Here is a 22,124-nt window from a genome sequence, read left to right as displayed (position 1 = left end):
AATATCCTCATTTTTTTCTGTTGTTTTTTAGCTGCAATTCACTTAATTTACATGCAGTCAATAGAATCTACTGACATTCAAATGACATAATTTTTACAGTACTGACAAAAGACTGTGCTCTGCATTTCAAGGTCAGTAGAAAGGTACAAATCAGACAGAAAAAAGGCATGATCATGTGAAAAATAGTGACAACAGCACCATTAGACAAACGATCTTTGAAGGTCCCTTCCAATCGTTCCATGACTCCTAGGTTAAGTACAAACTATTATGTGAAGCCAAACTTACCAAGTTTGTCCACACCTTAAACTACCTAACATATGTATCCAAAACTTTTCAGCTGAAGACTAAGCTGCCCAAGACTGTAAAATGATCCTCACTGAACTGTAATGACCCAAACCAAAACATATCAAAATTATGTTTAGATAACACCTACCTCTCCTGAATGTTAAGTCCATTGAACTGGTTTTCTCTGAGTTCTGTTACTAATGAAACGACCATCTGTTAAATAAAATAAAAATAAATGAAATAAAATACATTCCATTTACTGCCAATAATAAGCAGACATTAGTTGAATGGTTCTCTGTGTGACTGACGTACTGTAAAGGTTAATAACTTGCTGTGTTCATCTATTTTGATTTTTTAAATTTTTTAACTATTGATGTCAAATTAAAGCTCTCCAAATCATTGAACAAACTGTACTGCAAAATGTTATTTTAACACATTATATATTTTATACATTTTAAAATAAAAAATACATTCATTTTAGCTCTGCTTCCCCAACAGTTAAGGCATAACTCTCAGAAGAGCATTACTAGAAATTTTTACATGCTTTGTCTAATTCAAGTCAATATATTATGAAATATTATTCCCACTATTTTTTTATATCTTAACTATAAAAGTGCCTTTAGCTAACATTTAGGGTTCATCTCCCATTTTAACTGCACCAGATATAATAAAAAAACAATTCAGAAGTTACATTCTAATACATAAAATAATAAATATAATTTTAACTTCATGGGGAAAAAAAGAAACAGGATTTTCTTTTGTCATAGCACAACAGAAGTGGGAATTCTGTTTTTGTGAACATCTATTACAGTGTAATCTAATAAAAAATTCTCATTTGTCGAGAGATCTCCCACTTCATTTTTTCCCTTAAAAGGTTATAAAACCTTTTAAGGTTTTAAGGTTTTATATGAGGTAAGAAAAGATAAACAAGCTTCAGTTCATGTTCCTTATCATAATGACAGCTCCATGTATGTGCTTATAAACTGGTGACTTATTATTAACAAGATCACAATTACACAAAATACTTACATTTTTAACCAAGTGGTAATAATAATCTGCTGACGTGTAGCCCAGAGCCGATATGAAGGTACTGGTTTCCACTTCATTACCTTCCCACTTACAAGAACAAAGGAGATGGCACAGCAAACTCTGAGAAATCAACAGAATGGCAATTAAGCACCAGGCTACCACAAGCACTGTAAAGGGACAGGACAGCTATTGAACTCAGTCTGGGGTAAGGCCTTTTGGGCCATTTTACACCACTGATACAGAAGGGAAGACAAAGAAAATGCTCCAGCTGCCACAATCAAATGTGGGTTCACACACACTACATGATTTCAGCAGCTGTTCAATAGCAACACAGCAGTGGAGACCATTCACTTCAAAAGCACAGACCTTTGCTAGGTTTTGGCTCTCTGGGAGCCATTTCAATCATCTGTAGTCTTGATCAGTACCATGGATCAAGATAAAGTGTGAAACTAACATCTACTTTTCCACATCACTTTTTCAAGATGCTCTGGAATTCAGGTCTGGTCTCATTCTTGTAACTTGCTTAATTTCCTCATTATTTTGGGAAGGTGATGATAAAAATCTTATCTTGACATTTACTTCTCTACCAATTTCACCACGAAATGCTTTACATCTCATTAAAACCTTTTAAATGCATCATATAATCTAAGCAATCCTTTGATGACAGATTCTAAGTCAGATTAATAGATTTGGTACACTGGTTCTGCAGGTGTGTATAGGGGACCCTGAGCATAGTACCCATGCCTTCCTAGCTCTTCAGCACTATACTACAGCTCTGCTGTCATTTGGACAGATCTTACACCCCAGCAGCTTCCCTAGCAAACTCATGAAAACCAAAACTGCAAAATATTGAGCAGGTTTTTTGCACCCTGCTGTCCCAAGTGAGCTGAGATAGTTCTGTGTTGATTATCAAGCTATCTGCTCTGCATTTTCACAGCTTTCATTTCTTCCTGTTCTTGACTGCTACATGCTGACATAACAACAGTTGTGTTCCCTTTGCAGGGTTTATTTCAGGGCTTTATGTATGATTGACACCTAAAGTATAAACTTTATATGGCACTGAGTATGTAAAATGCTTTGTAACAGAGGGTCAGGATTAGTATACACTAAAAAAAGGCCTTAGTTTAAAAGACATATGATTAAAGGAAAGTTCAGATGAAACCTCTGTGACTTCCATGGGTTTAGGATGCTTTATTATGTACATTCTTATTAATAAAAAGAGGAACCTGATGAAAGATTTTTGAGACCAAAATAAATAGAAATCTCATTAATTCATTTTTTCCTTTTAGAAACTTAAGTATTCTTACATGATTTTCTTGAGCATCCCTAAGCTACTGCTTCAGAAGTCCTGCCTGGATTAGATATATTCAATGCATGTGTTCCATGTTTCATTGATATGAGAGAGAAGAATCAGGAGAAGAACACCAGAGGTCTAAGAAAATTCACTGTTATCAAAATAAGTAACAAGCATTTGGGATACCTTAGTTATCATACTTCAGGATTCTTTTACTACCTTGAAGAGTTAAATATCCTTTTCCTTCATTGTACAGCTTTGTTCCTAGATAGCACTCAACAGGAGTGACTGACTGCTGTTCTATTGCCATCCCCAGAATTCCCAAAAACCCAAGAGAAGGAAAAATGCTGTGGCAAAACAGTTTCAAAGTAGTAACTTACATTCATTTTTGGCATTCTAAAGAAAAGGACAGAAAAAAGCAGATTTTGAAAATGTACAAGCCTCTAAATGTGCCAAAAGTGAAAGCTAAAATCTATTAAGCTGTGTAATCCCCCAAGAGGCCTTAATCAATTTATTGATAAAAATAGTAAGCCTTATATATTTTTATTTTCTTTTGCAACTATTACTAAAGTTAAATTTTCTTTTCAGAACACTACCAAGGGCACCTACAAAATAGGACAGTTTGCCAAGCAGAATGAGATAAGGGACCAAACTGCAAGTCAAAATGAAAATAAAGGAGGCATAACAACAACAAACCTGGGATGTCACTTTAGCTACAGGTAAGGAAGGGGCTTGAAAAGTACAAAGTCTCTTGGATTGCTTAGTTCAAGATTTACAAAAAGCTTGACCAGTGACAATAAACATAAAAATCTCTGAAAAGGATTTTACAGGCTGACATGGCAGCAAATGACAGCTAAATGAGAGAGTGGTTTAAAATCCCATATATTCACCTGTAACACTACGGAATTTATTATCTAGTGATCCTTTCCGTAACCAGAATTTTCCTAAGGGTAAAATTAATTGAACAGTCTCTCTGTGAAGAGTATTTTTGAAATTACTTTCTCCCCTACCCTTGTGTAATAGCCAGTGTTAACCTGTGTTGTGTTAAGCAATAGAAGAGAAGAAAAAATGACTATACATCATCAGAGTCTGCATATGTCCTGCAACACTTTCCTGTGTTGGTTTTTGGTTTGGTATTGTTTTGGGGTTTTGCTTACTTATTTTCTTGGTTGGCTTGGTTTTTTACTGTTTCATTTTCAATTTACTAGATCCATGCAAGGAATTTGCAGGTATTTTTTTTCTTGAAATGTACAAAATCTCTGAACAGCAAGAAGGGGGCAAGGGAAACACAGGCAAGGAGATACTGTAGTCAAGATGAAAGGAGCTATTAGATATTTATATAAGACAAATAGGTATTAAAGATGGAAAACATTTAAAATTCAGCTCAATGTCTTATGTATTTCATTTTACTGACAGCGTTGCAGTGGAAAGCCTGAGACATCCCTACATGCAACAAAGATATTTGTTAATGGTAAGTTAAAGCATTTGTCTTTTTCAGTTTAAAAGCTTTTTTACTCTTCTAGAACATATACAGAAAGTTCTCCTCTCTAGAAAAAGTGGTTTACTTACTTCTTATATAATTCTGGCTGTAAGTGATAATTCTTTCACTTCTCTGTATCAGCAGACCACTGTCTGGAAGAAGAGTTAATACTGATGCTTCACTCATACTTGACGAATGATTTGTTAGGATAAGGAATATTTAATGTCTTCATCAACGGGATGGGACTGAGTGGGACAGCAGGATTGAGTGCTTCCCCAGCAGGTTTGCAGATGATGTGGTGCAGTTGATTCCCTGTAGGAAGGGATGCCATCCAGAGGTAGGAGGAACAGGTCTGTGTGAACCTCCCGAAGTTCAACAAGTGAAAAGTCCAGCACCTCGACTGGGGCAATCTTCAATACCAATTATTAGTGATAAATGGATTGAGAGCAGCCCTGCAGAGAAGGGCTTGGGAATACTTCAAATTAACTCTTTCAGAAAGTACTATGGAGAAATGTAGATTTCAGATTTTCTCACATATATAGGAAGCAACACAAATATTTAAACCTCTGTGACAGGTTCCAATATTACATTACGAATCCCCCACAAAAGCATTTTGGAAAATCAAAAACCATGACATATTACATGACATTACACAGTATCCATCAGTTATTTGATACTGATGACTTTTAAGGAACCATTTCAAGATCAATACCTACAAGGTATTCAAGTACATGATAAGAATAAATGCACTCTTGTTTTGATGATATCAGTTACGGATCCTACAGTACTCCAGCAAAATTAACTGGGGATCTATATAATCATCAGTTGTTCCTGTCAGTGACTCAATTACCACTCACTGTATAATCCATTAATACCACATTCTACAAGCCAGAAAAGTGGATCTGCAGCAGAAATACTGCATTCCAAAGGAAAAAAAACCCAAGGTGTCTTTTATTTTTGCATTTCCAGCATCAAGATGGCTGATTTTGGAAAATGAACAGCAGTCAGGCATACTGTAACATCAGAAGTTACTTTTTCCTTGAGTTCTCTCACCACTGAGTAAGAAGGAAACCACTTTGGTTGTAATTGCATGAGCAGAAATCTATCCCCATGGCCTAGGATTAAAGTCCCATTCAACCTGAAACTGAATTAATAAATTTTTATAAAGTCCTCACAATGACCAACTTCTTTGAACAACCTTGCAAGTGACTTTATTTTACTGATGCAATTTATACTGAGTAATACTGCAGATAATTCAAAATTCACTGCTGCACAGAGATTTTTAAGATCTTTAACAGGCAGATAATCCTGTGAGCATTACCACAAAGACATAAACTCATAATCCGTCTTTATCAGCATAAGCACACTGCTTCATACCTCCAACATCCTATAGCATACCTCCACCACCTCCCCACTCCCACAACAGAATTCACTATGGAGTATGGGATAGGATATGACTTGCTGTGGTAAAGCAAGTGAAGAAAATGTATCACCTCCAGTCATCACAATGGTTCTTATCCTGCGGATAGTCCAGGGCTGGCATATCAAGACAAAGAAAACAAAAGAAGAAGAGAAGAGAGAGAAAAGAGAGAGAAAAATAGAATAAAGAAAGAGGGGATCTGATTCATTCCTTTTTGCAGTTCACCTGGTGCATGCCTCTTATGTAAACTAGACTTGTCACACAGTTTTTGTTGCCTCATGCACAGCCAGCCCTTCTCCAGGAAGTGAGATGGGGGTGGGGGACTAAGCATGAGTTTCAAGGCAGAGCAGGAACTTGGCTCAGAACAGCACCGCTCCAGCTCCGCAGGACATTCTCCCCTAATAGCACCTTTCCTGTGGCAATACTCAGAATGTTTGAGACAAAACATGCTTAGGTCTGATGCTCTACAATGCCCCCTCAGTCAGTTTGCAGATGAAACCAAGCTGGGTGGGAGACCTGATCTGCTGAAGGGTGGGAAAGCTCTGCAGAAAGATCTGGACAGGCTGGATCAATGGGCTGAGGCCAGTGGTATGAAGTTTGATATGATAAAGTGCTGCTTCAGCCCAGCACTAGGTCCAGACACAACAAGCCCAGACAGTACTACAGGCTGGGGCAAGAGAGGCTGGAAAGCTGCCCAGCCAAAAAAGACCTGCAGGTGCTGGTCAGCAATGGCTGAGCATGAGCCGTGCCCAGGTGGCCAGGAAGGGCAATGGCATCCTGGCCTCTATCATCAACAGTGTGGCCAGCAGGAGCAGGACAGTGACTGCTCCCCTGCACACAGCACTGGTGAGGCCACACCTTCAATCCTGTGTCAAATTCTGGCCCACTCACTGCAAGACACTGAGGGGCTGGAATAAGTCCAGAGAAGGGCAAAGGAGCTGGTGAAGGGTCAGAAGCACAGGTCCTGTGAAGGGCAGCTGGGGGAGCTGGGGATGTTTAGCCTGGAGAAAAGGAGGGTAGACTCTATTGTTCTCTACAACTGCCTGAAAGGAGGATGTAGCCATGTGGAGATCGGTCTCTTTTGTTACAATCTCAGTAAAATCTGACAGGACAAGAAGACATAGTCTCAAGCTGTACCAGGAGAGGTTGAGATTGTTATTAGGAAAAATTTCTTCATTGAGAGGGTTGTCAGGCATTGAAACAGGCTACCCTATTGGTGGTGGCATCACAACTCCTCCAAGTGTTCAAAAGGTGTGTGGATGTGGCACTTTGGGTCATGGTTAGGTGGCAATATGGCAGTGCAGTGTTAACACTGGACCTGATGATCTTACAGGTCTTTTCCAATCTCTAACAATTCTAAAGAGGACTAAGCAACTAAAATACTTTTCACATAAGCTAAGCTTACTCTTTTGATACTCCTCTTTAGGTAATGAAGGCTGATTTCCATGTGCTATAAAGGATTCATTGAGTTACTCTATAGCTTTGTAACAACCATCTCATGAGGCACATGACTCTACAAAAGCCTGGAAATTACTTTTCTTCAGCAGAACTTGTCCCTCCACTGATTTAAGTGACATAGCCCCAGGCAGACACCAACTCAACTAGTGCCCACAAATCAAGCAAAGCAGGAGATGCTTTGGGCTCTACCAAGGGATCCAAAAGCTCTGAACCTTTTTACCCCTTTTCTTTCAGAAATAGCCAATATTTTCCTGCACATGTCAATGAGGAAAAATACAGAAGCTTGAATTAAAGACACAGTTACTTCTGAAATTAGACATCAACACATAAATAGAACTTGATTTTTATTACAACATAGCAAGTTTTATTCTAGTAACTGTATTTGTGTAGCAACTGTCTTGGAACTTAGGACAAAGTTTCAAAGACATTCCAGGGGAGTCAGATAAACCAATTTATTCCTGGGAACTTCTCAACACACTCTTTCCAAAATATTTATGGTTTTAGATGTCTTCAGAAGCAGATGTGAAAATCAATAGCTCCAATGTATTTTGAACAGTGGAGATGGATGATTTCACTGGGATAAGCCATTCAAACCTGACACTAATTAAGACTTCCCAGCGATGATACTGAGCTCATTTTTTGCCATCTTGTATGAGTTTAGCAAAGCAACAGTACAGCAGGATGAAATGGAATAATATATTATTTATTCTAATGAAATACTTCTCTGAAGTATATTCTGCTTGAAAACACAAAGTGCAGTTATTTTTTGAGAAGAGACTATTAATTACATTTTGCTGAAAATTATGATCTGTGTGAATCTGTTGGAGTTAGTACAGCATGGATACCCAATGGGAAATTTCTGAAATCTAGTCAAGTAACAGGTTTATTTCTGACCTTTCTATCTGCTTCAATGGGAACCAGATTTCCTCAGCTCTGCTAAAAGAAAGCAGGTGAAATGTAGATTTAAAAAAATGCAAAAAAACTACATCTTATTCAGAGGAAGCTTTAGAGGTAAGTACCATTTCTTATTTGCATTTGATTAGACTTTGGAATGAGAATTTCTTGTATGTCAATGACTTCAAGAGTCTGTACATCAGTGCTGCTCTAAGGTGTTTCCTCTACAGCCCGATGGCCTATGGCTTTCAACACAAGTCTAGAAGACAAGAAGTGAAATTCTCTTCCCAATCTCGCTTAAGAAAGTACTTCAAAACTGTATAATCAATTACAACATTACAGATAAATCAGACAATATGATTCCATAATTTAAAAAATAAAAATGCTACATAATAGTGTTTTTCTTTAAAGGTAGGATCCTAACAGCCCACATTACTTCCTAAATAATTGAAACGGAGTCCTCAGTAAGCAATATATACACATTGCTCTGATTTGTTTTTACATAAAAAATATAAATTAATTTTTTATTTGCCAGCTTTCAGCAGCTCAGATCAAAATGAATTCCTCTAAGTATTTTTTAGTAATGTTTTCTTAAAAATCCTGCCTAAAGGCCTGTGAGTTTTAAATGATTGACAAAAAACCACAAACATATTTGGTACCGTTAAAACCTTCTTACTATAAAATATGCAGCCAGATCTGAAGAATCCTAGTGTCTAAGTCTGTAAATGACAAAGCAGTACGTTAATTCAGAGACCATATCACCAACTGTTTATGAAATTAATTCTGGACTGGGATGCTGACATAACACAATTCATATTATTTCCACACACTTATCCATTCATAACAAAGTTTGTGACTTTTAATTTTGCTTCTAAGACCTCTTGCCCACTTTCTCTGTCACGCCAGGGGAAGACAGAAAACAGTTTTCCACAAACTACATTTTCCAAAAAATGTAGAAGAATACAAGGTATCAAATATCACATAGATTTCAATATCTAGCTTTTAAAAAACTATTTTACTTAAAATTATTCTGTTTTCTCCACATTTTATAAAATTGTCAGTGTATTGATTAGGAGAAATTACATAGCATATATTTGTGAACAATTATTAGCAGTATGGGAGAGCATATTGTGCTAAAAAAAAGTAAAAAATTATTTTAAAAAATCTGTAAATATACCATTGATAACCTAACTAAAAAGTCCAGTTTCTCCTTTGAAATTAAAACTGGTTAAAACACATTTCAGACAGACAAAATGTTAAATTACATACACACATACATTTCAATTAGACTGTCAACACAACCTCTCACTATACAAAACTGAGTCTATTCCATTAATCACTCAAAGTTTTGCAAAAATGAAACTTCAGTTTCAATTCATATAAGAAAGCATGTAATATTCCTCAGTAATTTAGTTAATTAGAGTCAAAATGCCTATGGATTTGTTTACAGGACTAGAAGAGGTTTGCTTCCTACATTTCTTTCTGACATTTACTGTCAGGGAGTTTTCCTGTTTCAGGACAGTTTATGGACACATGCATCTACGGGATGGTTTTCATTAGCTAACTTCTGTGCCAACACACTAAATAAAACTGCTGGCCACAAGTCCATGTTTAGGATCTACTGGAGCTTCTCATTTTAGTCCTTCTTCACTCAGAATGAAAGTGTGATACCCACCTACATCTAAATCTCCATTGATAACCATGACAGACTAGTTGATCATAAACAAATTATTCTGTTAAACACTCCTACAGAAACAAGGATCTTGGCATTCAAGCGTGTGATCAAGTTACAGAAAATCTACAGCTAAATGATTAGACTGAATTACTAGTACTTTTGAGCTAAAAATAAAATAAAATTTTAAAAAAACCAACAGGAATAATACTATTCTTTCAGAAAATTAATACATAGACTTCATTGCTTTTCACATATTCCCAGACATGAAAACATGGATTCTGTGAAGTTCTCCATGGTCTACCTGATGATGACCCTTAACACTGTTCTATCCCTGAAGAACTATACAGGCTCACTTTCTGTCAGTGTTTTCAGTAAAACTGCTTTAGGTGCCCTTATATTAGGCCAATTTCCTTAACTTTGTTTCAACAACCTTACCTGCAACCTTCTCTTTAAAAAGACTTTAAAAGTATGGCAAAAATACACTAAAGGAAAACCTACTAGAAAAACTTAATTGAAAAAAAAAATTCAAAAACCCATTGAGATAAATATGCTTTTTCTTTAGAAATTAAACATGCTATGAACTGTATTACTCTTGGTGATACACACAGCTTAGTAAAAAGACTAGGCTCATATTCTACCTCTGTTTCCTAAAACAGATGAAAAATGTTACATGATCCTAATTTCCAAATGAAATGTGGAAAAGAAAATTATGGGGAGGGGAAGGGAAGGCTGTATTGTTTTTCCCTCACCAATTCAACCTCAGTTACCTCCTGTGACACTGGTACAGTAAAAACATGTTGCACTACTACTGTGGCTAAGATGCTAAAACTTTTTAATGGATGAATTCCAAAGCCTAAGCTCCACCTGCAAGTCACCAACAAAACCCTCAGAAATCATAAGAAAGAAGCTGAAGAACTGTTGGGCTGGCAAGCTTTTGAGTCTACTCTTGGTCTCAGACAGGAAAAGCAGTTTTGAATCTCCTTCCCTTTTCTTTCTCCTTTCTCTTTAAGAAACACCCACCTAGAAAGTGCTGTTACTCTTTATATTAAAATAGAGGAGACTTGTGATGCTGAAATAAAACACACATTTACACTAACTTACAAAAGGAAGTTCAATAGCTCAACCAGATTCAACCGTAAATATTTTTTTTTTTGTTTTTAAAAAGCTCTCTGGTTTAACTAGCCAGTGATTTAAAATTCATTTCCTTCTTCCCTCCACAATTTTCAAAAGCCAAAAAGCAAGCTTTCCACTGAAGAATTCCTTAAATCCACACAAAAATGAGGCAGAAAAAAAGGGATGAATAAATTTGGAAAGAGTAGATGGATTGCAAGATTATTCCACTTTTACTTCAAATCTGTGAGTTACATAATTTCTACAAACATTATAATCTCAAATTTATGTTTTTTTCAATGAATGTATGTACCCATTTTTATACTTCTAATGGGTACACATTGCAAATACTGCACCTAATTTACAATAATATTCAGTAAAAATTACTTTAATCACTTTTGGGTTGGACTTCCTAAGTATCATGCTGTTAAAAGTTCACAAGGAGAAAACTGTCCACTGAACTTCTTAGCAAAAAAACCACAAAATACACCTATAATGGCAATACAACAACTGCTGGTCACAGTTATATTACATGGAGCAAAAATATCTAATACCAGTATAATTTCTTCAAATACAGAACTCTTTTTGAGTCTCAGTAACAAATCATTATTTTTACTAGAGCCACCTGGCACAACTAAAGTGCTCTGAGAAATGTCAGCTGGCTAGCAATTTGTGACACTTGCTGTCAAAGCTCAAGCAGCCTTGCAAGAAAGCAGAATTCTTGGTTTCTCATTTTGTTCTTTGACATACTTAGCCTTTGTTTATTTTGGCCTAGAAGCTGAGAAATCCTTTATATAATCACGTTAGCTTGGCATTGTTAAAGAATTATATTTGAAGAAGAGAGGTCTGTTTTTTCCCAGCCCATTCATAATACCATTCTGTTTTCAACAGAAGACTATGGTAATGCTTGCAAATTTGAAAACATTGCTAATTCTCCTACATGCTGCCAATGTAACTATCTACAGGTGACCAGAGAAGGTCCAAATGAGCTTAAAATGCTGATTCTCAAAAGAGCTAATGAGAAGACTAACTATTTAGACTATTTAGATGTAAAATCTTCAAAATATTCAAAATGACCAAGAACTCCCTCTGGCTGAGGTTACAAAAGTGAAAGAACAACAGAAAAAAGAAAATATTGACAGTGAACTCAGTAAAACTTCAAGACAATAAGGATTAGAAATAGTTTACGTGCTCTATGTGAAAAGCCATCTTCATTCTAAAATGTTTTCTATGTAAAAAAGATCCAGCTCCAGTCTCTTTCTTTAATAAGTTTAACATCTTTTATCACCCTCCCAGCCTTTATGAATTAAATTATTTCAGAACATATTCTACTAGGAATCTTGTATATATACTATCATTCTATCAATTACTTGTCTCTGATTCATCAGCCAATTCCCATTTTCATTTCAATATTTCCCCTCATTCATATCTAACCATACCTAAGAACATTGGGGTCTTTAACCTTTAACAGAACTGTACATTGGCAAGTTTAAGAGGCAGGTATGTCAAACTTCTAGCAAACACTGCTAGAGATAAGATGTGGGCTTCCTAAGGTGTGTACCTTAGGAAGTGCACTCACTTGAACAGGATAAAGTCCTTGCTATCTGGGACACAAACCAATCTCACAAAGGACAGAGAAAAGTGCCTGAATTGCTCTTTACTCCCTCAGGACACATTGCAAAGCCAGCCAACTGGATTCTTAAAATTAAATTTTAACTAGCTATCTAAAATTTGAAAAGTCTCTTATCACATTAAGAGTTCATTAATCCATTAGGTTTTAATTAATTGTCAGATCTTAAACACATGCCTATGTTTCATGTAAGTCTTCTGTCCTCTGTTTTGATTCAAAAAAAAATTCACTTTGAACTATCTGTTACCCATTGACACTTAAGACACTTCTGTCAAGCTCATTTACATACTTGATTCCACATATGGCTAACTACAATGTAAAATCATCCATCAAAAAATATCCTTTCATGCACATGCACTAATAAAATAAAGTAATCTGTCCTCAACTGCGGCTGATTTACATACTCCAAAAAAGGCCTGTAAATGCTTTGTAACTATTTTCATAACACCAAGTTTAGCTGCTTAAATCTGTTCCATGAGACTCAGATTCCAGATGACTACACATCAAACACTAAGGAGGTGAAGTCAGCTTCCAAAGGAGTAAACTGGCCACAAGGTTAAAAAAATACAGGAAGATCCCCATCATTTTGGCTGGAGAAAAGATATTGTGCTAATGGCTAGAGAGATAATAATGCATTTTACAGAAACAGCAAAACCACACTCGGCACTGAAGAAAAAAAACCTGGCAGAATGAAAACAGGAAGAAAAGCTTTTAAATTAACATAATACAGCATTTAATGTAAGAGCAGAGGTTATTTCTTGCTGCAAAAACTAGCAAAACATTTGGGTTTTAAAGTAATACATATTCTAATAATAAAAACTGCAACAGACCACAACAGACTTTTTAAAGGGCCCATAGACACTATATCATATACTATTTAGCTCAAGCAGAACTGATTTGGTAGGTAACAGCTGACAGAAGCAAGCAGCCAAAAGGAGGAGTGAATATTTTTTCAGAATTTATACCCCTTAATGGTCTGTGGAATGCTGTTTACTTCAGCTCTGTTTTACAACCACTGCTGCATGGAGAAGGGATTGACTGAAACATTTGCAGCCCGTGGCCACCCACACTATGGGAAGCACTATGATTAAAGAGAATGCTACGTTGTTGTATCTGCCAGCAGTCTGTTCCATGCTGTAATTATTATACTTGCCGTCTTCTTATAATCTATTGCATCTGCTGTGGCAAGACCCCAGGGTAAGCACTGTCCAACAAGAAAAACATTGAACTTGAATAGCAAGTTATTTTTAATGTGCACAAATGGTCTGAAAACTGGATACTTTAAATACTTCTCTTTAAAGTTTATTAAAAAAATTTTACCTTATAGGATAGCCAGTGACATAGAGAAAGGAGATATACTACTGAAATACTCACTTTAACCTAAAGATATAGTCTGACACACCACCCATTTACCCCACATCTTTATAATGAGCAAAGTTTTTGCTTTAGATCTTTGCAGCACAAAAACTCTGTGAATTCTAGATAAGACGTGGCTATAGAGAGCACCAATTTATCAGATTTCTGTCACTTTGTTATTACATACACTGAACATTTCTGGTGACGCTACAATTTTAACTGCTCCCTTCCTCTAGAAGAATGTTTAATATGTAATAGCAACAGCAACTTTGAAAACAACAAAGTAAGCCCTAAATACCAAAATAAGTAGCAGTCCTCTAAGCAGATTTTTTATTTTGAATTCTGATCTCTGCACTAACTGGTAAAGGAGTTCAAAACTAACACTACATGCATTCTCTTAATTTTGTTTGGTGTTTTACCACACAAAAATTAAGCAGTACAACACTATTGTGTACAACATATAGCTGTTATTGCACTCTAACAAATGGTACAGTCAGCCTTTACCATTCCAACAATTTTGCCAGGAGTTGGCTGCAGATGCTCCTGTGAAAAGCACAGATTGTCTACTGGCTGTAACTACAAGGTATTACACTAACCAGTGTGCCACCACCTAGCAAAAGAGGGAAAAAGGACATATCACATGCAAGGCTGAATGAAAACAATTAAGGACTGAGTAAAAGCCCATTTATCTCCAAGCACTCCAGACCACTTTGAAGAAATATCTTTAGACCCTCTTACATGTAAGCTGTTGATGGAAGGCAAGGGTAAATTCCATATATAGTGATTGAGGAAAATTGCTACAAAGACTCCTGAAGGACCAGTGAAAAACACAGAAAAAATTAATAAGAAAAGTATAAACAAGATACATACTTTAATCACCATCAGATGTCTTTCATCTGAAGGAACACACTACGATCTCTGCAGTGATCAAAGTTCCTGATGATTATTTGCACAGGTTAGAGAAGGAATAGCAACGCTTTTCCAAACATACCCAAAAAAGCCGTAAGATCCGTAAAACCACGAGAGTGAGTCTCAGAAAGTGATTAAGTAACTTTGAACTACTTTGGCCTCCAGGAGACTTAACATTTTCCATTTGTCTCTTGGATGCATGCCTCCTGGAACATAGACATCCCTCTCCCCATAACTGCTAGGGAAAACCAGATCCCCAGCTCCATTCCTTCCCATCTTTCTCTTACACTGACATTCCCTTCTGATTATTTTGCGTTTTATCATGCTAAAATATTGCAGTGATAGTATCACAAATGTCAGAAATGGTCCAAAACAACTAGTTACTTATCTTAGTCCAAATGCTACCACATTTTTTTTCCCTTTAGAGAGGAGACAACAAAAAAGTTTGAAAATGCTGTATTTATAATAGAACCCTGCTAAAGCCTATGCTCTATGACACAGATTCTTCCTCCTTTAACTTTCTCAGTAATAAATAGCAGGTGAAGTATGTTCATAATTTTAACTCAGATATCTTTGTTCAGGTCTTAATCTCTTTCTTTCAAAGCTGTCAAGATAAGAAGGAAAAAATATGTTTCTCAGTACATCCTCTAGCAACTCATAAGCCTTTTAATAGACACATTACCCATATATGTCATTAAAGTAGTATTCTTATCTCATAGAGACATCCTTTATTATAAATCCAACATTATTTTAATACTTCTTCCATTAGATGGTCTTGGGGCCCGTTTCCCCTGTGGAATGACAATTCACAAGTAATTTAGGCTCTTCCTAACATTAAAAAGCAAACTAATGAATAGATATAGAGGTTCACTCTAATTTGTGCATTAAATATTTTCTTCATGTTACCTTAAATTCCTGTCTCCTGGAAAAATGTGAATTTGAAGATTTTCTCCTATAAAGAATTCATTATTAAAAGAATACTTTTTAGGAAAAGAAGAGAAAAGCTCTTTACATCATGTTTGGATTACTTTTAACATATGTCCTTTCCTAACAATTTCTAATGTTTTCCTAACCATCTGACAAAGCATGCATACAAATAAAAATAGCACGTAATGAGTTTGAAAGATGGCAAGTATTGGCCCCAAAATCAAATCAACATTCTTACCTAATAAGAGAATATTGTAATTCCAATTCTTTGTACAAACTGCACAGAATCACAGAATGGTTTGGGTTGCAAGGGGACCTTGAAGATGATCTAACTCCAACACACCCACCATGGGCAGGGACACTTTCGAGGCACTTGGTTCTTGCCTGAGCTAAGCTGCAGCCATGCCTGTGGCTGGCCATACACCCTGCTGCCCTGGAGCCTGACCCCAACTTCACAGCTAAACCTTGGGCCTGCCTCATCACTGTGGGGCTGGTGTGGCAGCCACTGGACTCACAGCTGGTGACTGTCACTGGACTTGCCCTGCTCTTCTTGTGCAACTGTGCCGTTTCAGTGTCAAGGCACAGCTGCAGAAGTGTCACTCAGCTACTCTCCACTGCCACTGAAATATAATGGTCTCAATACTGAGTTTCACTAGGTGTCACTAATAAGTCTTTTCTAATAGCCTCTCTATTGAATACTCTCAGATCTTATATGAATTAAGAGTTGATCTACATCTACATTTTGCCTCACTGAATTTTTTTATAAAAGCTTACTGAATTTTCCAGCCAACAGCAATTCTGTTCAGGGTCTGAAGTTACCTTTGCAAATGTGATACTTAAGAAAGTGTTAAAAGTGTTTCATTTCTGAATTTATTTGCAGACCTTTCGGCCACAACTGGCTTATTATTATTTAAGATGAAGCTCAATTTTTACAAAAAAAAAAATCCACAAGCATTTTAAGGTCAGTGGATGACTATGATTTCTTACTCCTGCTTTTGTTAGGCCCATGGCAAAACCAGCAGCATTTTCCCTTTTTAACTGATATGACTGCAGTGATACCACCTCTGGGTTTTTTTGAAGAGATGCTCACAAAAATATGAAAAAGGATTTTTTTTAATAAATTATTTATTCTGTTCTGTTTTGAAAACCTTTCAAGATCTGCACAGATTGCTTCTTGAAGAGTGTTGCACAAGAGTACACTCAACATAAGGATGGTTCAGGCCACTTGATGAAGGCTATTCAGAAGACTTTTTACACAGTCCATCCACATGTGTGACATTATCAGTACAATCTGTCTTGCTCGACTTTTGTCCACGCCTGTGCAAAACCCTTTGTGCCTCTTTCACTTAGCTCAGGAATTCTGCATTGCTCAAAAATGACTTGGAGTTTCTGACCATACTCACTTATTGTTGGGTTTGGGTATCATTATTTTCTTTGAGGATCATAGAACTTCTTAGCTTTTAGAAAATATGTTCCTGCCATCTGGTGACAAAAAAGAGACTGCTGAATCCAGCCCAAATGATAACCAAGTAAATGAACTTTAAAGCTTTCCCTGTGGAGAGGGCTGAACTGGAACTACTTTTCTAAAAGCAAGCCTGATGTTATGCAAATCTTAATATCTGCCACCAGCCAGAAACATCCCTCTTTTTGTGTCATTATCGCATCTCTTTCTATATATTTAAATCAGTAACCTTTCATTGGTATTGGGTTTGTGTATTCCCAAAAAATATACCAGAAAAGATGGCCTTCAGGTAAGAGACACAGAGCATCTGGGCATTTTCAGCTTTGTTCTGCACTTTGAGTACTACTCTACTGAACTGGAAGTTTTTTGGGGGGATTTGTTTCTCTTTTTTTGTTTGTTTTTTTGTTTGGTTGGTTTGGGGTTTTTTTTTTGTTTTTGTTTGTTTGGTGGGTTTTTTGGTTGGTTGGTTTTTTTGGTCCACTGTCCCAGCTTCTGGCAAAATTTATTCAGTTCAATCAAGTGTTTTTTGAGCTGCGTGTTCTTTCAGCTCACCTTTTTTCCTCCCTCCCTGTCAGATTTGCTTTGGTAAGTTGCCCTGACAAAATGACTATTCCATTTCCCCATGCTTTAGCTTTGACTGGCATATCCTTATTTGTTTTCTTTTGGCTTCAGTTGTCCAACTGATGCTTGATGAATACAACCAATCACAACTTTGGACTATAACTGCTAACATGTAGCTCACCACTTGCTCCAAATTCTGATTTGTACTGTGATCTCTTGGCTGTGAGTTTGTAAGACTGGGGTTTGTTGGATCCAATTTGGATGGCCTTTTTTTTTTTTTTCAATCAGCTTAGAAATTATAACCTTAGAAATTAAAATCTGCATTTCCCACCCTCTCCACAGGGGGTGGAGAATTGTCCTGAATGTTAAGAACATTAATTGTCATGAATGTTAAGAACATTAATAATTGTATAGTATAACAATAAAATGTCTAAAAATACATTGTTCCAGTGCTTCAAGGCTTTAACTGATCATAAATTATAGGAATAACCTAAAAACACTCCAAACATAAACAATGCAATATGACAAAAGGGATCACTAGCCTGTAATTATTCAGAATCTCTTGTGTGTTCACAAAAGTCTCCAGAACAGGCATCCATTAGCACCAGGAAATATGGGAGCTGTTCTTGTTTCCTTTTTTTATGAGAAATATTTATTTAATGACTGGTCTTAGTTTTAAATAAGAAAGGAAAACTTTTGTGACACAGAATAGCTGAAAATGAAGCGTAACGTACAACTGCCCAGGTTTTATTTTCACCCTCTGCTTTGCTCTGGTGAGACCCCACCTGGAACCCTGCATCCAGCACAGGAAGGACATGGAGCTGTGGGAGTGAGTCCAGAGGAGGGACACCAAGATGACCAGAGGGATGGAGCATTTCCCCTGTAAGGAAAGGCTGAAAGAATTGGGATGAGCCTGGAGAAGAGAAGGCTTTGGAGTGACATAATTGTAGCCTTCCAGCACCTGAAGGGCGCCTACAAGAAAGATGGAGAGACTTTTTATGAGAGCATGTGGTGACAGGACAAGGGGAAGTGGATTAAAACTAAAATAGAGTAGACTTAGATTTGATATTAGGAATAAATTCTTTACTATGAGGGTAGTAAACCACTGTCACAGGTTTACCAGACAAGGTGTGGACGTGCCAACCCTGAAAGTTTTCAAGCCGGATGGAGCTCTGAGCAACCTGGCCTAGTGGGAGGGACCTTTCCAACCCAGGCCATTCCATGGCAAGTTTAAGCAACTGTCAGCAACCCACCGTGTAATACTGCCTTTTTATCGAGACACAGGCAGGGAACACTCGGGAAGGGCCACAGCAGTGGCACCCTTAGTTTAACCCCTAACAACATCCGAGTGACACGCCTGGGCACGCAGGGACGTGTGCCGGACACAGTGGCGACCATTCAGGGCTGAGATCGCCATCTCCTGGCTGCTCTCGCCGCTGGCCCGTGCTGATGGGAAGGCTGGCTCCGGCGAGGGACCGCACACAGAAGAGAGAGAGCATGACTTGCTGCAGCCGGCATCGCGGGGAAAACCTCGCGCCCACGGAAAATCGAGTCGTGAAAGCAGCAGCAGCAAAAAGAAAGGTAACAGAATAAATTAAAACATGGGAACAGCGGACCAAGTAATATGATGAGAGACATACTACAAACATTCTTTACAGATAGATAGATTGTCCTCAAAAAATACAAAGCATGACCATAGGTAAATGAATTACTAGGAAACCATGTAATAAGGTAAAAGAAAGAAGGGGAAATACAAAACAAAAAACCCATGCTGTTCAGCATATTACTTGTAATTCCATAGCAGTGAAAGAAGGAGGAGGTGAGAGAGAAGGAATAGCTGTTTCTTCATGCTTCTTTTTACTCAAACTATTTGCATGGCGAGTTCTTCACAGTAAGTACTTCAGAACCAAGGTCTGAAGTGTTCACACATAAACTTTTCACACACACTCTTTAATATAACAGATCCTTAGATAGAAAGCCCTAAATACTAAAAACCCCCTTAAATATCAAGAATCAGTCACTATCAAAACAAGTGAAAACATATAGAACAGATAGAATATAAGAATATAAACAGATAGAATTATTCTACAACTGTGGAAAAATTACAGGCAGAAAAATAAAAAACTGTTTAACTGAATGCACAGCAAAGAAGATAATAAAATTAATTTTCTTATTAGTGAGGCTCCTGCACTGTTGCCAAAAATGTCAGGAATCTTAACATGGAATTCTCACTAGTGCAACCAACATTTGAAACTAAGAGTCAAAACAATGCCACACAATAAGGGCAGCAGAGAAGCTGGCTTCTAAACTTGAGACTACTATTAAAATAAATTTTCAGCTTTCCTTGGAAGCGTATTTATTATTTAGAATGCTGTGAAACAGAAAACTGTGTACATATTAATATAAAATTAATATATGTATACCTCTATGTAGTATGAAGAATGCCATCTACTGGTATATAAAAATATACACCACTGTTTTTCTAAGTTAGTAGACAATAGCTAATAACCAACAATGTTATCATTACTATCTATGTTCTACAAACAATAGTTTCCAGTTTCAAACTTTGCCTCACACATTCCGCATATTTTAGCAAATACATATAAGCCATATGTCCTACAACATAAGCTTCTACCCATAAAACAGACAAAGTAGAATTGTCATATTTCAAGGTCTTAAGGCCTTACTGCAGCCTATCAGTACTTAAAGGGGGTTTATAAGAAAGATGGGGATAGATATGGCCATGCACAGGATACAGATTTGTGGAAAAACTACACATTTTCACATTTTCAGAAAGGAAAACTTGGCCAAACAAAAAAAAAAAACAACCACCTCTTAAAACAGGGCAAACCTCAGATGTCTTCTAGGCCTATGTTTATGCTCTTATGTATATACTGTCTTGTTACTTTGTATTCATTTGAGGGATAGTAAAGCACTGAAAAAAAATAAATTAAAAAAAAAGACAAAAATTTTTAAAAGGATATTAACTTTCTGTTTATCCCAATGAACAGACAGATGGGCTGTAACACTCTCGTAAGTATGTATAGCCTTCCAACACAATAAAAGTAGTATTGGAAATAAATTCCAGAGTCATAAACAATTCATAAACATAGTTTATAAACTGAGAGCAGAGAAGAAGGTGTGGCCAAGTCAATAAAAAGGAAACCTGCTTCAGAAAAGCCCTCATTTGCAGCAATGTGATTGCAAGAGTAACATGCAGTGAAAGGAAGCTATTCTAGCCACATTACAGAGAAGTCTATCTTAAAACCATACGTACTTCACAGCTCCAAAAATCTCTGCTCAGAGAAGGCCAGCTGGAGAAACTAAATAACTTTCTTAGAGACTGGTCTCACCAGGTCACCATCGTTTTTATTAGTGAGAAATCTGTGGCAACATGTATCTTGGCTTCCTGTGCTGTGCTTGGCTTTAGAAAAGATCTACATAACCTGGATTCCAACACTAAGGCTCAGAATCACAAACAAAACCAAAAATACCTACCATGTTAAGTAGCATCTAATCCTAAAAATACTGCCGTCTACACTGCACACTTCAATTAAATGTCAACAAATTTCTTTCCACATTTTATTCTTCTAAAGGACTTACAGACCTGCACAATCTTAAGCTTCAGAAATGTAGTAATGATGCATTTCAAGTGGGTAGCTACCCTTCCTGACATTAAAAACAACACAGCTTTTCTATGACAATGGCAGGAATGTTAAAAAGTAAACTAGCATTAAATACATTAAACTTTAAATACATTTTTTGCAACTTTGAAAATGCAATTTAGTAGCTAAAAACAAGACTTGAGATAAGTGCTTGAGATCATCTCAGACTTGAGATCTTCCTCTCAGTGACCTTAGCCAAAGACAGACTGAAAGGCCCCCCTCAGGAATTCATGCTTGCCATGACAAAAAAAGCAAGGTATAATTTCACGGTCAGTGTACATAGCTATAAAAGCCAAGGAAGAAGAGATTCAACACTAACTTGACCAAACAATGTAATTTTCTCATCAGATACAACCTCACATTTTGGGTTTTTTAACATATACATCACTATCACAGATGGCAAAAGAAATCCCTGAAGAGTAGCAAAATATTTAGTTTACGTTCTGCAAAAATAAGCATGACAGTCCTTACTGTATCACAATTGCTGGTGACTAGAATTACAATGATCAGGAAAGGGAAATAAAGCCACTTTCTTCAAAAAAATTTTGTGATGATGCCCACTGGGCAGTAAAAAACTGAGAAGACATTCTACTAATTATAGAAAACTATTTAATAATACCCTTTCTTTTAATCCCAAGGCAACCAGGTAAATGCTGAATGATAGAGATAGCTAGTAAGATATGTTTGTGTTTTGAATTCCTCCATGCCCTCTTTCCTAACCTTTAGGTTACCTCTTGACCCATCAAGTCAGAGTGGCTATTACAGGTGATTGAAACACACAGAGCAGGTGGAAAAATTCCTGCAGGTTCTGATTCTGCAGGGTGGTTTGAATCAAACACTTGACATGTAAGTTTCCGTATAAGACAAAAGCAGCAACCTCATCTCCATCCATCTCCAGCTGTTTGCTCCTGCTTACCTGATACTTTTTCTTATATCAGCAACACCTTCAATTACATGAATCAATTGATG

At 36.8% G+C, this 22,124-nt stretch overlaps 1 protein-coding gene across 6 annotated transcripts in view; it reads right to left on the bottom strand.

Moving 5' to 3' along the window:
* Positions 1-22,124, bottom strand: part of FANCC (FA complementation group C) — a 95,821-nt gene that overhangs the window by 29,652 nt on the left and 44,045 nt on the right. For all 6 annotated transcript variants that reach the window (XM_086868370.1, XM_086868374.1, XM_086868371.1 and 3 more), the window contains 2 exons: positions 1,315-1,434; positions 434-498 (listed from right to left, as the gene is read on the bottom strand). In XM_086868370.1, coding sequence (XP_086724496.1) covers positions 434-498; positions 1,315-1,434 — 185 coding nt within the window. The remainder of the gene's footprint in view (positions 1-433; positions 499-1,314; positions 1,435-22,124) is intronic.

This window comes from Cyanistes caeruleus, chromosome Z, assembly GCF_971803275.1.
Source record: "Cyanistes caeruleus chromosome Z, bCyaCae1.hap1.1, whole genome shotgun sequence".
NCBI lineage: Eukaryota > Metazoa > Chordata > Aves > Passeriformes > Paridae > Cyanistes > Cyanistes caeruleus.
This window is presented reverse-complemented; position numbering and strand designations above follow the sequence as displayed.